The 12,537-nt window shown below is 42.2% G+C and overlaps 1 protein-coding gene across 1 annotated transcript in view; it reads right to left on the bottom strand.

Annotated features, from left to right (window-relative positions):
* Nucleotides 1-12,537, bottom strand: part of LOC142295460 (transient receptor potential cation channel subfamily V member 6-like) — a 137,485-nt gene that overhangs the window by 59,730 nt on the left and 65,218 nt on the right. The window contains exons 6-7 of the mRNA XM_075338560.1: nt 7,506-7,678; nt 568-714 (exon numbers count right to left, since the gene is read on the bottom strand). Of these exons, the coding sequence (XP_075194675.1) occupies nt 568-714; nt 7,506-7,678 (320 nt within the window). The remainder of the gene's footprint in view (nt 1-567; nt 715-7,505; nt 7,679-12,537) is intronic.

Below are 12,537 nucleotides of genomic sequence, written 5' to 3'. Positions count from 1 at the left end.
GCAAAAACCCAAATTGTTATAAAGAAAAAAGGTTGACATTAATAGGGGTGGCCAAACTTTTTCATATGACTGTATATAATATTTAGCAAATCTGTATTATTGAGCTGCTACGTTGTTATTCGGGGAGAACCTGTTTGGATTAAATTAACAGATTATTTTAACACAATGTCAATATTTTCCAAATAAAAGGCCAGGGACTGAGAAGTCTGCACTTTACTTATCTATTCCCATGTAGAGAATGGGTTAATCCGTCCTTGTGGGAATTTTATTAACTTATTTTATTACCACATTACGACAGGATCTGCTGTGATTACTGTTTAAAACAACATTCTATCATCTATGTAATTATTCCTATTTTTTTAATCGTATGTAGAATTTGCTATACTGAAGCGCAATCAGCGGTGCACTGTACATCGTCTGTAATTAGACTGCAGTCACTTTCTCAGTCGCTCTCCAGATGGCTTTAATTATTCTGTGGAGTTTTAGAGCTCATTATTTTTTTAATCTTTTAGCTATTACTCACAATGAATGCTGCTGCGTGCTGCTATTCCAAAGTGCTATACTCACAGCATTGTTGTCACTGGTGCATATAATATCAACCACCGAGGATTTGTCTCTCCAAGAGTCGATTCCAGTTAGATCGTACAATGTGGACATTACAGGTCCAAATGACCAGAAAATGCGCTTTCTCTTCGTCATAAAGTAATTAAACATCTGCAAAACATGTAACCATTGAGCGTTATATACAGGTTTGTAAGCTCAGTCCCTACTACTATATTTTACAGCCGATAAGATGCACTGGACAATAAGAAGCACCTAGGTTGTAGAGGCAAGAGATAGGAAAAAAAAACTGAAGCAAAAATGTGGTCATGACACACTGTTATGTGGGAGATCTGCTGCTGACACTGTTATGGGGGTAATGTTCCCGAATTCTGTACTAATGTCCTCCATTCTGGGCACCTTTCTGGTATATATGATCCCATCCTGGGCCCATCCTGGAATTTATATCCCCCCTCCTGGTATATATGTCCGACCTCCTGGTATATATCTGTGGCGCCCCTGAGGCTTCAGTCGCCACAGAGTATTGCACCTAACATTGGGTGTAATGCTAAAACCGGTTCCTGAGTAAAGGGTGCTTTACACGCTGCGACATCTCTAATGATATATCGTCGGGGTCACAGTGTTTGTGACGCACATCCGGCGTCGTTAGAGACATCGCAGCGTGTGACAGCTAGGAGCGATGATCAACGATCGTAAAAACGTTAAAAATCGTTGATCGTTAACACGTCGCTCCTTTTCATAATATCATTGGTGGTGCATGCCGCTGGTTGTTCGTTGTTCCTGCGGCATCACACATCTCTATGTGTGACACCGCAGGAACGACGAACATCTCCTTACCTGCGTCCACCGGCAATGAGGAAGGAAGGAGGTGGGCGGGATATTCTGCCCGCTCATCTCCGCCCCTCCGCTTCTATTGGACGGCTGCCGTGTGACGTCGCTGTGATGCTGCACGAACTGCCCCCTTAGAATGGAGGCGGTTCGCCGACCACAGCTACGTCACAGGGAAGGTAAGTCCATGTGACGGGTGTAAGCGATGTTGTGCACCACGGGCAGCGATTTGCCCGTGACCCACAACCGACGGGGGCGGGTTCTCTCGCTAGCGATATCGATAGTGATATCGCAGCGTATAAAGTGCCCTTAAGTCAGTTCCGGTTTCACCACATTGCACATTCAATACACATCAGGTTGCCCTATTCCCACTGGGGACTGGGCTAGGCTCGGGTAATCAAGGGGTCGCCAACAGAGGAAGCATTTACAGGATACCCTCAACAGGGGCCCCAGTCCCACTAGCTTAGAACCTGGGAGGGGGGATGTGCAGCCAGCAGGGGGAGTCAGGAGCCAACACAAGAGTCTAAGGGAGATCTCCAGCAGGAGAGCAGCGGAGCAGTCGCATGTACAGATGCTCCGGTGGGAAGGAGGAGAACTTCACCACGGTTGCTGCGTGGAGAGGGATCTCTGCTGCCCACAGAACCGTTGCCACACAGGGCGGTAGGACCCTAGGGAAGATCATACTTCACGTTGGTTTTCCAGAATCTGCCTAGACGGGGAAAGTTTCAAGCTTCCCTGACCACATCGCGCCCGACAGCACAGTACCATATAGGATCCAGGGAGTCGCTTCAAGCTGGACCCCAAATCAGTATATGGAGATAAGGTATGCACACCAGTGACTATGCAAGGGGAATACATGTAATAGCAGAAACTGCTGTGTGAATACTGACATGAAAAATTCAATAGCTATATGTAAGAATAAAATGTGAAAATTGGAACCTGCATTACTGCCATGAATGTATGAATAAAGAGAAATTTAGGTACTGAATTGATCAATGCAATAGAGCCCCAACACTACGCCAAAGTATTTCTCTACGTTGGGGTCCCTAGCTTGTGTGTGTCCTCTCATGTAGTTAAAAAACTTACCGTGTATGGGAAGCTGAGACCCAGGCTATATATACGAATCATGTGGATTGGCAATAGGTGTGAATGGGGTGGGTTCACAAACGAAAAACTACTAACAAATAAGGAATAACGTTTGGAACTCCATTCTATGTCTGAACTGGGTGCAAAAACCTAAAAAAAAAATCACTATATGGAGATAAGGTATGCACACCAGTGACTATGCAAGGGGAATACATGTAATAGCAGAAACTGCTGTGTGAATACTGACATGAAAAATTCAATAGCTATATGTAAGAATGTTAGTAGTTTTTCGTTTGTGAACCCACCCCATTCACACCTACTGCCAATCCACATGATTCGTATATATAGCCTGGGTCTCAGCTTCCCATACACGGTAAGTTTTTTAACTGCATGAGAGGACACACACAAGCTAGGGACCCCAACGTAGAGAAATACTTTGGCGTAGTGTTGGGGCTCTATTGCATTGATCAATTCAGCAGCTAAATTTCTCTTTATTCATACATTCATGGCAGTAATGCAGGTTCCAATTTTCACATTTCATTCTTACATATAGCTATTGAATTTTTCATGTCCGTATTCACACAGCAGTTTCTGCTATTACATGTATTCCCCTTGCATAGTCACTGGTGTGCATACCTTATCTCCATATAGTGATTTTTTTTTTTAGGTTTTTGCACCCAGTTCAGACATAGAATAGACCCCAAATCAGAACCGCGGCACCTGCATATAGGAACAAGAGTACATCTCATGAAACCCAGGGTCCCCTTGTCACTTCAAGCCAGGGGATCCACAGACAGGCGTTACAAGGAGAAACCCACCGAACACCAAACCGGGCTGACCTCTAAAAGTATTTGGGTTCAATGGAACCCATCATAACAAGTGACCGGAATTACCTGGGTGAGCGGCATCGTACAAAAGTGAGTAAAACAACCTGGAACTGCAGCTATAGACTCTGACTCTTTATTACCTGAACTGCTGCTCCCCGCCGCTATTACTACTCTTCTCATCATCCTCCCCGGGACCCGCTCTACCTCTGTAGAGCAATACCATCCCTGGCTGCTACTACCATCTGCCCTGGAGGACAGAGACCGCAGCGGCGGCCCATTCCCTGGCCGCATACCACAGGTGGCCTCACCACTACCCCCAACATCTCTCCCCTGCCATCTTCTATACACCTCGGGGCAACAGAGCCGGGCTAAGGCCACCTGTGATGATGACAGTCGATGGTGCGGCACAAGTAGGTTAAACACACCTGCCCCGTGGAGCACTAAATATCTCTCATCCTGGTACATATGTCCTCATCCTGGGTCCATCAATGTATATATGACCCCATCCTGGTACACATGTTCCCCATCCTGGTATATATGTCCCCCTTCACAGGCCCATTCTGGTATATATGCCTCTTGCTATGCCGCACACATTAAAAAATATTATTCTGGTCATCTTCCATCCACTCCCCCCGATGCATGGCATTCACTTCGGATGCTGCCAACTGACTTTGGTGTGTATGTAGCACCCCAGCCGGTCGGGTGAAAATACTCGTCACTGGGCCGGTGAGGGTCACGGTCGCCCTGCCTGGTTTCGTGACCCCGAGGTGTACTCGGAGGGAGAGGGGGTAATGAGGGTGATGGTGGAGGTTGATTTTGTTATGCCACCTGCGGTATGTGGCCAGTGCATCTTATAGTCTAAAAAATATGGTACTTAGGGCAAGGGCATTTTTTTTATAACATGACAGTAACAGAATCATAACATGATAGTAAAATATTTTGAATAGGAAGAAGCGTATTTTAGAACTCATGCACTTTGTCATATTTCTACAGAACGGGGCTAGGGATCCTATTAAGGCAAGTGGGGTATTTTGGGTACATAAGCCTTATATTTCATATGATGTGATACAGTAGTGTTTTGTTTTTTTAACATAGCATGTGCCATAGGATTTGTATGAATGGTGGCCAGGCCCTCTGATGCCTAGCTATAATTGCATGACAGCTACTATATTAATTCCATTGGAAGTAATTGTTGTTTAGCCTATACACTATAAAGTAGACTTATTAACTCTGGCATCTCATATACCAGTTAAAAAAAAAGAAGAGAAGAAAAAATTGCACCAAATACATTAAAAGTCGCATGCCTTTAAATACAGTAGGCACATGTTGGACTGTCCTACACACAACACGTCTGGCTTTGTGCCAGAATTTGCACCATTTTCTGGCATTTAAAAAGAGGAAAAAAGTCTGTACCACATGGAGATCATTAAAACAATTTAGATTTCAATACATATTTCAATGTCCATATACAGAGTACAAGTATGTGCTGCATATGTGCCGCCCTGGCAAAACCAGGGTGTCACAGAGGTTTGCATCCATCTTTATGTAACATAATGCTGAGCTTTTCAGCTTTTGTGAACATTTTCTACCATTTACACAAACTGTGTTTCTTTAGGTCCCAGTTTAAGCCACAAAGGCCAGTTTCACACATCCTTCTTTTTGCTGGTTTCGCGGATCCGGCGCGCTCCCGTACAGTGAATACAGTACAATGACAGCGCTGTAACTTCCGGGTCATATGCGCCGGTCACATGACAGCACATGACTGGCGCTTGTTGCGCTGTCATTGTACTGTATTCACTGTACGGGAGCGCGCTGCATCCGCGAAACCGGCAAAAAGAAGGATGTGTGAAACTGGCTAAACTGGTGCAAACTGATTAATAATAATAATATGAAAGGTCCTCCACTTTTATGTTCTTTTTTAGGCTGGATTCACATGAGCGTATGGCATCTGATACATCGGATGTGATATGCTAATGACCCCTGGCTCAGGTTCTGCTGCGAACGTGAGCCGAGTGTCATGCAACTGTGACCCAATCCTGCAATCAGGTCACAGCTGTGAATCTGAGTGCGGGCACTGCAGAGGAGAGGGAGGGGTTAATCCCTCTATCTCCTCCATTGTCAGCCTGTGCATATATTGCACTGCACTGGGATAACATCCAGGTGCAGTCCACTGTATCTCTCGCACCCATTCACTTGAATGGGTGCGAGAGATACGGCTCTTGCAGACAATCGCAGCATGCCGCTACTTTTCTCGCATCGAGAATCTGGATGCGAGAAAAGTTGACCAACTGCTCTGCCTCATTAACTAACATTGGTCAGAGTGCAAATTCGAGATTTTCTCACATTGCACTCGTCCGATTTCAACACTTGTGTGAGCGTACCCTTAATATGACCTTTTAGTCTTAAAAAATGTAAAAGATCAACAGAAAATCCTCCTCTGTGTCTGTGCAGGATTTCTAAAAGACAACAAAATGACACATAATGTGGGCAAATACTTCTGCTCTTTTTTGCATTCATTCCTAGGATTTGCATCCATGTATATCTAGATATCATGAATCTATAATAAAACATTAAAGGGATTTTCAGCTTTGTTTAGGTGTTTTTCAAATGTAAATATATAGATCTTATTAATATAATGGTTTTATTAAATGTGCTTCAATTTCCAGATCTCAGTCTTTTTCCGGGTCCAAGTAGCTCTACTTCCAGTTTGTGTTGACCACAGGAGTGAGTTTCCTGTCAGCGCCTCATCATTGCTTTATGTAAAGTGGGCTGGATGATGGGCATGTTTCAGCTCCTTCTCTATGCATTAGCCATTACTGATATTAAAATGAACCAGCCAGCCACCTTTATGCAGAGCTCTGATGACACACACACAGGAAACTCTTAAGGCCATGTGCGCGTGTTGAGTATTTGGTGAATTTTTTACCTCAGTATTTGTAGCCAAAACTCGGGAGTGGGTAAAAAATACAAAAGTGGTTCCTTTTTTACTTTTATACTTTTCCCCCTCCTGTTTCATGCTTGGTTTTGACTTACAAAACATGAGGTAAAAAGTCACCAAACACTGGACGAGTACACATGGCCTATAGTGCAGAATACAAACCAGAAGTGGAGCTGTCAGGACTGGGGACTGATATAGATATCTAGAGATCAGATATACCTTTGCTAGTTAATAAGTTCCATATTATGCCAATTCATACACATTTATACATTCCTTAAAGGGAATCTGTCAGCAGGTTTTTGCTACCTCATCTGATAGCAGCATAATGTAGGGAAGATGATTCTTAATCCAACAATGTATCACTTAGCTTACTACGTGCAGCCGTTAAGACACAATCAAACATTTTAGCTTTAGTTATGCACCAGAGGGCAGTCCCCACCCATACCAGGCTCTCAATAGAGATTATATATTGACAGTGAGGTACCAATCATTGCTGGAGGCGTGTCGGACTGGTATGCATGCCAGTTTCTGGTCCTGTAATGATAAGGGTCCTGCTGCATAAACAAATATTGCAAATAAAAAAAAGATTGAACTGTGACAAGACAGGAATGCCTGAACCTTCTGTGTTAACCCTTGCAGCATGCTGGCTTCAGCTTACATAGCAATGACCTGCTGACAGATTCCCTTTATGGCTCATGCGCACGTAACTGCTGAATATTCTGCAGCGATTTGACAGCCCATGTGCGCTTCAAATCACTGCAGAAAGACTGCATAATGGATGCAGTTTTTTTGTAGAAAAAAGCCGATTTCATGCGCTCTGGCTGCTGCCCCCACCATAGACAGAGTGGAAGCTGTATCCATAGCGCACGGAATAATTGACATGCTCATTTTATGAACGCACGGATTTGGGTCAAAATTTTAGCAACTAAATCGCTGCGTTCATAAAAGCAACGTGCGCACGTATCATGCACAATCTTCATAGATTGTGCAGGGGACGCAGGATGCATGCATTTACGCTGCAGTGCAATACGCAGCGTAAATCCATGTGAGTACGCAACGTGCGCACGAGCCCTATAAGTAGCTTTTCAAATAGCTGTGCAGATACAAATGTCTCCGTCCTCCGTTACAGACCAAAAACAACTGCAACTGGTTAGAGAATACTTATAGAGATTTTACTAACTCTTTATGTCCCTTCAGTTTTAATTCTATTTTTGATGTTTCATTCCATTTATAAAATTGTAAAGTGATTTTTTTTGCGCTCTTACCAGCACATCTCCTTCTTGCGCAGCTAGTGTTAATGCCGTCAATCCTTTGTTGTTGGTAATATTTTCTAGATACCGCATCTTTTCTTTTGAAATCAGTGACATTAAATAATCATACATCTTGCATGCCATTGATTTGTTCGGGTGCAGAACAAGAATATGGAGTACTGTGTTACCTTAGGACAAAAAACTAAAATGTGTCAGTAGTTTTTCAGAGTGAACTCTTGAGACTTTTTGTATTAGGTGTATAACATGCTTTTTATTTTCATATCCAAAATTGACTTCATATTTAGCTATAACCATAACCAACAAATTTATATTGTTTATTAGTATGATCTGATTCAGATTAGATTGTTTAGTTCTCCAACACAATATATAAATACTAGATGGTGGCCCGATTCTAGCAGATCGGGTATTCTAGAATATGTATGTAGTTTATTTATGAACACTTAAGAATAATGCAATGAATATACAGGGTAAAATATATACATTATCATTAAATGTTATTGTTCATAGAACATAGAACGTAATACAACTGAATGAAATTATTAAACAGATCATCAAAATATATAAACTATTACATGAATATCTAACTGTATTTAAATAAATCATCGGACGAAAGACGTACATCGACACTATAATTTATCAGTTAACAGTATCAACCTAAAATATTTTTGTACACCACATTTCTTTTGAATACCTTTTGACTATCTATAAGCAACTTTCCTTGTAGAAGGGTATCAAAAGCCTGAACCTTGACATTGGATCTCATTTTAACTCTTGAAAATGCAACGTAGAGTTGTCCATGACCAAAAATGGAATCTGGTAGATATATGCCAACATACATCATGCAATCACGCCGCAATCATTCTTTTCCCCTGCATTTGCTAATTTTCCCCTCTCCCCTCTATTTGCTCTCTAACATAGGTTCTGTGGCAGTCTGTGTCACGTTGCTAAGGCCACAGTCGGGTATCTAAGGGGCCTGCCCGCACCACTCCCTCAGCAACCCATCCAATCAAGAGGCAGCTGAGCAGAGAGGAGGGCGGGACATGCCGAGGAGGAAATAGGAAGCAGCCGCATCTCCCAGCCTGCAGGGCCAGCGAGGGGAGGGAGAAAGTACTACAGAGTATGAAAAGAGAAGAAAGTGCAAGGTGGGTATAATCGTTTTTTTTGTTTTGTTTTGTTTGGTTTTTTTTACTGTGTGCTGGAGGCTGCTGCTGGGGTGTATATAGAGGATTTGGCTTGTGCAGTGTATATAAAGGCTGCTGGGGTGTATATGCTGGGGTGTATATAAAGGCTGTTGGGGTGTATAAGGAGGCTGCTGGGGTGTATATAGAGGCTTCTGTGTGTGGCAGTGTCTGTGTGCGGCGATGTCTGTGTGCGACGAATCAGCAAAGCGTGGTTCAAGACCCGCGCCAATTCACGGCTGGACTGCGCCTGTCGCTGATTGGTAGCAAGCGGCTGGTGCAACCAATCAGCGATGCCGGATTTCCGTTACAGACAGACAGAATTAGATAATTACAGTACAGACCAAAAGTTTGGACACGCCTTCTCATTCAAAGAGTTTTCTTTATTTTCAGGACTCTGAAAATTGTAGATTCACATTGAAGGCATCAAAACTATGAATTAACACATGTGGAATGAGATACTTACAAAAGTGTGAAACAACTGAAAATATGTCTTATATTCTAGGTTCTTCAAAGTACCCACCTTTTGTTTTCATTACTACTTTGCACACTCTTGGCATTCCCTTGATGAGCTTCAAGAGGTAGTCACCGGAAATGGTTTTCCAACAGTCTTGAAGGAGTTCCCAGAGATGCTTAGCACTTGTTGGCCCTTTTGCCTTCACTCTGCGGTCCAGCTCACTCCAAACCATCCAGATTTGCTTCAGGTCTGGTGACTTTGGAGACCAGGTCATCTGGCGTAGCACCCCATCATTCTCCTTCTTAGTCAAATAGCTTTTACACAGCCTGGAGGTGTGTTTGGGGTCATTGTCCTGTTGAAAAATAAATGATGGTCCAACTAAACGCAAACCGGATGGAATAGCACGCCGCTGCAAGATGCTGTGGTAGGCATGCTGGTTCAGTATGCCTTCAATTTTGAATAAATCCCCAACCGTGTCACCAGTAAAGCACCCCCACACCATCACACCTCCTCCTCCATGCTTCACGGTGGGAACCAGCCATGTAGAGTACATCCGTTCACCTTTTCTACAAAGACACGGTGGTTGGATCCAAAGATCTCAAATTTGGACTCATCAGACTAAAGCATAGATTTCCACTGGTCTAATGTCCATTCCTTGTGTTCTTTAGCCCAAACAAGTCTCTTCTGCTGGTTGCATGTCCTTAGAAGTGGTTTCCTAGCAGCTATTTTACCATGAAAGCCTGCTGCACAAAGTCTCCTCTTAACAGTTGTTTTAGAGATGAGAAGGTGTGTCCAAACCAAAGGAGAAAATATAAATGCATAACAAGCCTAGCTTTTGTTAAACTACATTGCTGCACATATGTACAGTAATATTTCCAGCTATTAACTGGTCTGAGACTCCGAGTATAGCATTATTTCATCTTATCATCATATTGGCCCTCCTACTTTTGCAGATTATATTGTTGCATTCATGCACTGATTGGGGTTTTATATTTCCTTATGATATTTGATCTTCTTGTGACCATTTTATCTTTGTTCGAACCCTGATTTTCTTATTTATAGATACAAGCATTCTGTGTGTCCACATGATATAATGGTCTGTCCTGAATAATTTTGTGTCTCTCTCTTTTGATTAATGTTATGGAATGTTAACTAATAAAGTTTACTATATTACTTGGGCTTTTTTTAATGTTTCCATATTTTCTCCTGGGGTAAAACATTGATATGAAGTGACCTTTAGGCTACCAGGCTTGTTTAGGTATTTATCCTTTCGGGGCAATCAGGAGAATTCTCTTATATAGAAGATCTCCACTGAGAGGTTCCGATATGGTAGGGACCTCCACCTGCAGAGCCGCACACTAGATATATGGCTATTGTTTAGGTATTTACAGTATAAAAATATACTGTAATTTATTTATTTTTGATAACCCAGAAATATGTATTATGTCAAAAGGGTTGTCTGGAACTATAAAGTGTAATCGTCATTTAAATTTTTATTTCATAAGTGGCAGTTGTTACTGATGAGTCTATGATGAAGAAGAGGGAGGACCTAGGAAAAGATGGAGAAGCTAGGGGAAGAGGGAGCAGTTAGAGGCAGAGGGAGGAGCTAGGGCAAAGGGAGGAGCTAGAGGCAGAGGGAGGCGCTAGATGCAGAGCTCCGCCCACTCCTCCCTCTTCCATCTATATAGAATTTCATTAGTAACAACTTCCATCTCTTATATCAGTGATGGGAAAGTCTTCACTGAATACAGATTTTACCTCTTTGATAATAACTGATAAATTCTTTCAGAAAAGATACAAATTTGTCTGATAAGATATATTACAAAGTTACATATTTAAATGTATACTGTTGATATCTAATATATAAAGCTGAGTGTATGTGTGTGTACACTGAATGCAAAATTATTAGGCAAATGAGTATTTTGATCACATGATAATATTTATACATGTTGTCCTACTCCAAGCTGTATAGGCTTGAGAGCCAACTACCAATTAAGTAAATCAGGTGATGTGCATCTCTGTAGTGAGGAGGGGTGTGGTGTAATGACATCAACACCCTATATAAGGGGTGCATACTTATTAGGCAACTTCCTTTCCTTTGGCAAAATGGGTCAGAAGAGAGATTTGACGGGCTCTGAAAAGTCCACAATTGTGAGATGTCTTGCAGAGGGATGCAGCAGTCTTGAAATTGCCAAACTTTTGAAGCATGATCACCGAACAATCAAGCGTTTCATGGCAAATAGCCAACAAGAAGCATGTTGGGCAAAAAAGGCGCAAAATAACTGCCCATGAATTGAGGAAAATCAAGCGTGAAGCTGCCAAGATGCTATTTGCCACCATTTTGGCCATATTTCAGAGCTGCAACATAACTGGAGTATCAAAAAGCACAAGGTGTGCCATACTCAGGAACACGGCCAAGGTAAGGAAGGCTGAAAAACGACCACCTTTGAACAAGAAACTAAGATAAAACATCAAGACTGGGCCAAGAAATATCAAGACTGATTTTTCAAAGGTTTTATGCACTGATGAAATGAGAGTGACTCTTGATGGGCCAGATGGATGGGCCAGAGGCTGGATCAGTAAAGGGCAGAGAGCTCCACTCCGACTCAGACCCCAGCAAGGTGGAGGTGGGGTACTGGTATGGGCTGGTATCATCAAAGATGAACTTGTGGGACCTTTTCAGGTTGAGGATGGAGTGAAGCTCAACTCCCAGACCTACTGCCAGTTTCAGGAAGACAACTTCTTCAAGCAGTGGTACAGGAAGAAGTCAGTATCGTTCAAGAAAAACATGATTTTCATGCAGGACAATGCTCCATCACATGCATCCAACTACTCCACAGTGTGGCTGGCCAGTAAAGGTTGTTGAGTGTCATCATAAAGAAATGTGGCTATATTGGTCACCAATTTTTTTGGGTTTTGTTTTTGCATGTCAGAAATATTTATTTCTAAATTTTGTGCAGTTATATTGGTTTATCTGGTGAAAATAAACAAGTTAGATGGGAATATGTTTGGTTTTTATTGTTGCCTAATAATTCTGCACCGTTATAGTTACCTGCAAAAACAGATATCCTCCTAAGATAGCCAAATCTAAAAAAACCCACTCCAACTTCCAAAAATATTAAGCTTTGATATTTAAAAGTCTTTTGGGTTGATTGAGAACATAGTTCTTGATCAATAATAAAAAAAATCCTCTAAAATACAACTTGCTTAATAATTCTGCACACGGTATATGTATGTATGTATGTCCGCTAAAGGAATCCGCACCGTCGCATTTACAATCACAAACTTTTGCACAGTCACGTCATTTAACTCAGGGAACGTCATAGACTATGTTTTGAGTGGAAATTTTAAAGCTGCACTTTACAGTTATTCGCCCCCCAAAAAATCGCTT

Source organism: Anomaloglossus baeobatrachus, chromosome 3 (assembly GCF_048569485.1).
Source record: "Anomaloglossus baeobatrachus isolate aAnoBae1 chromosome 3, aAnoBae1.hap1, whole genome shotgun sequence".
Taxonomy (NCBI): Eukaryota; Metazoa; Chordata; class Amphibia; order Anura; family Aromobatidae; genus Anomaloglossus; species Anomaloglossus baeobatrachus.
Note: the sequence above shows the minus strand (reverse complement) of the source record. Positions and strands in the feature narration are given on the sequence as shown.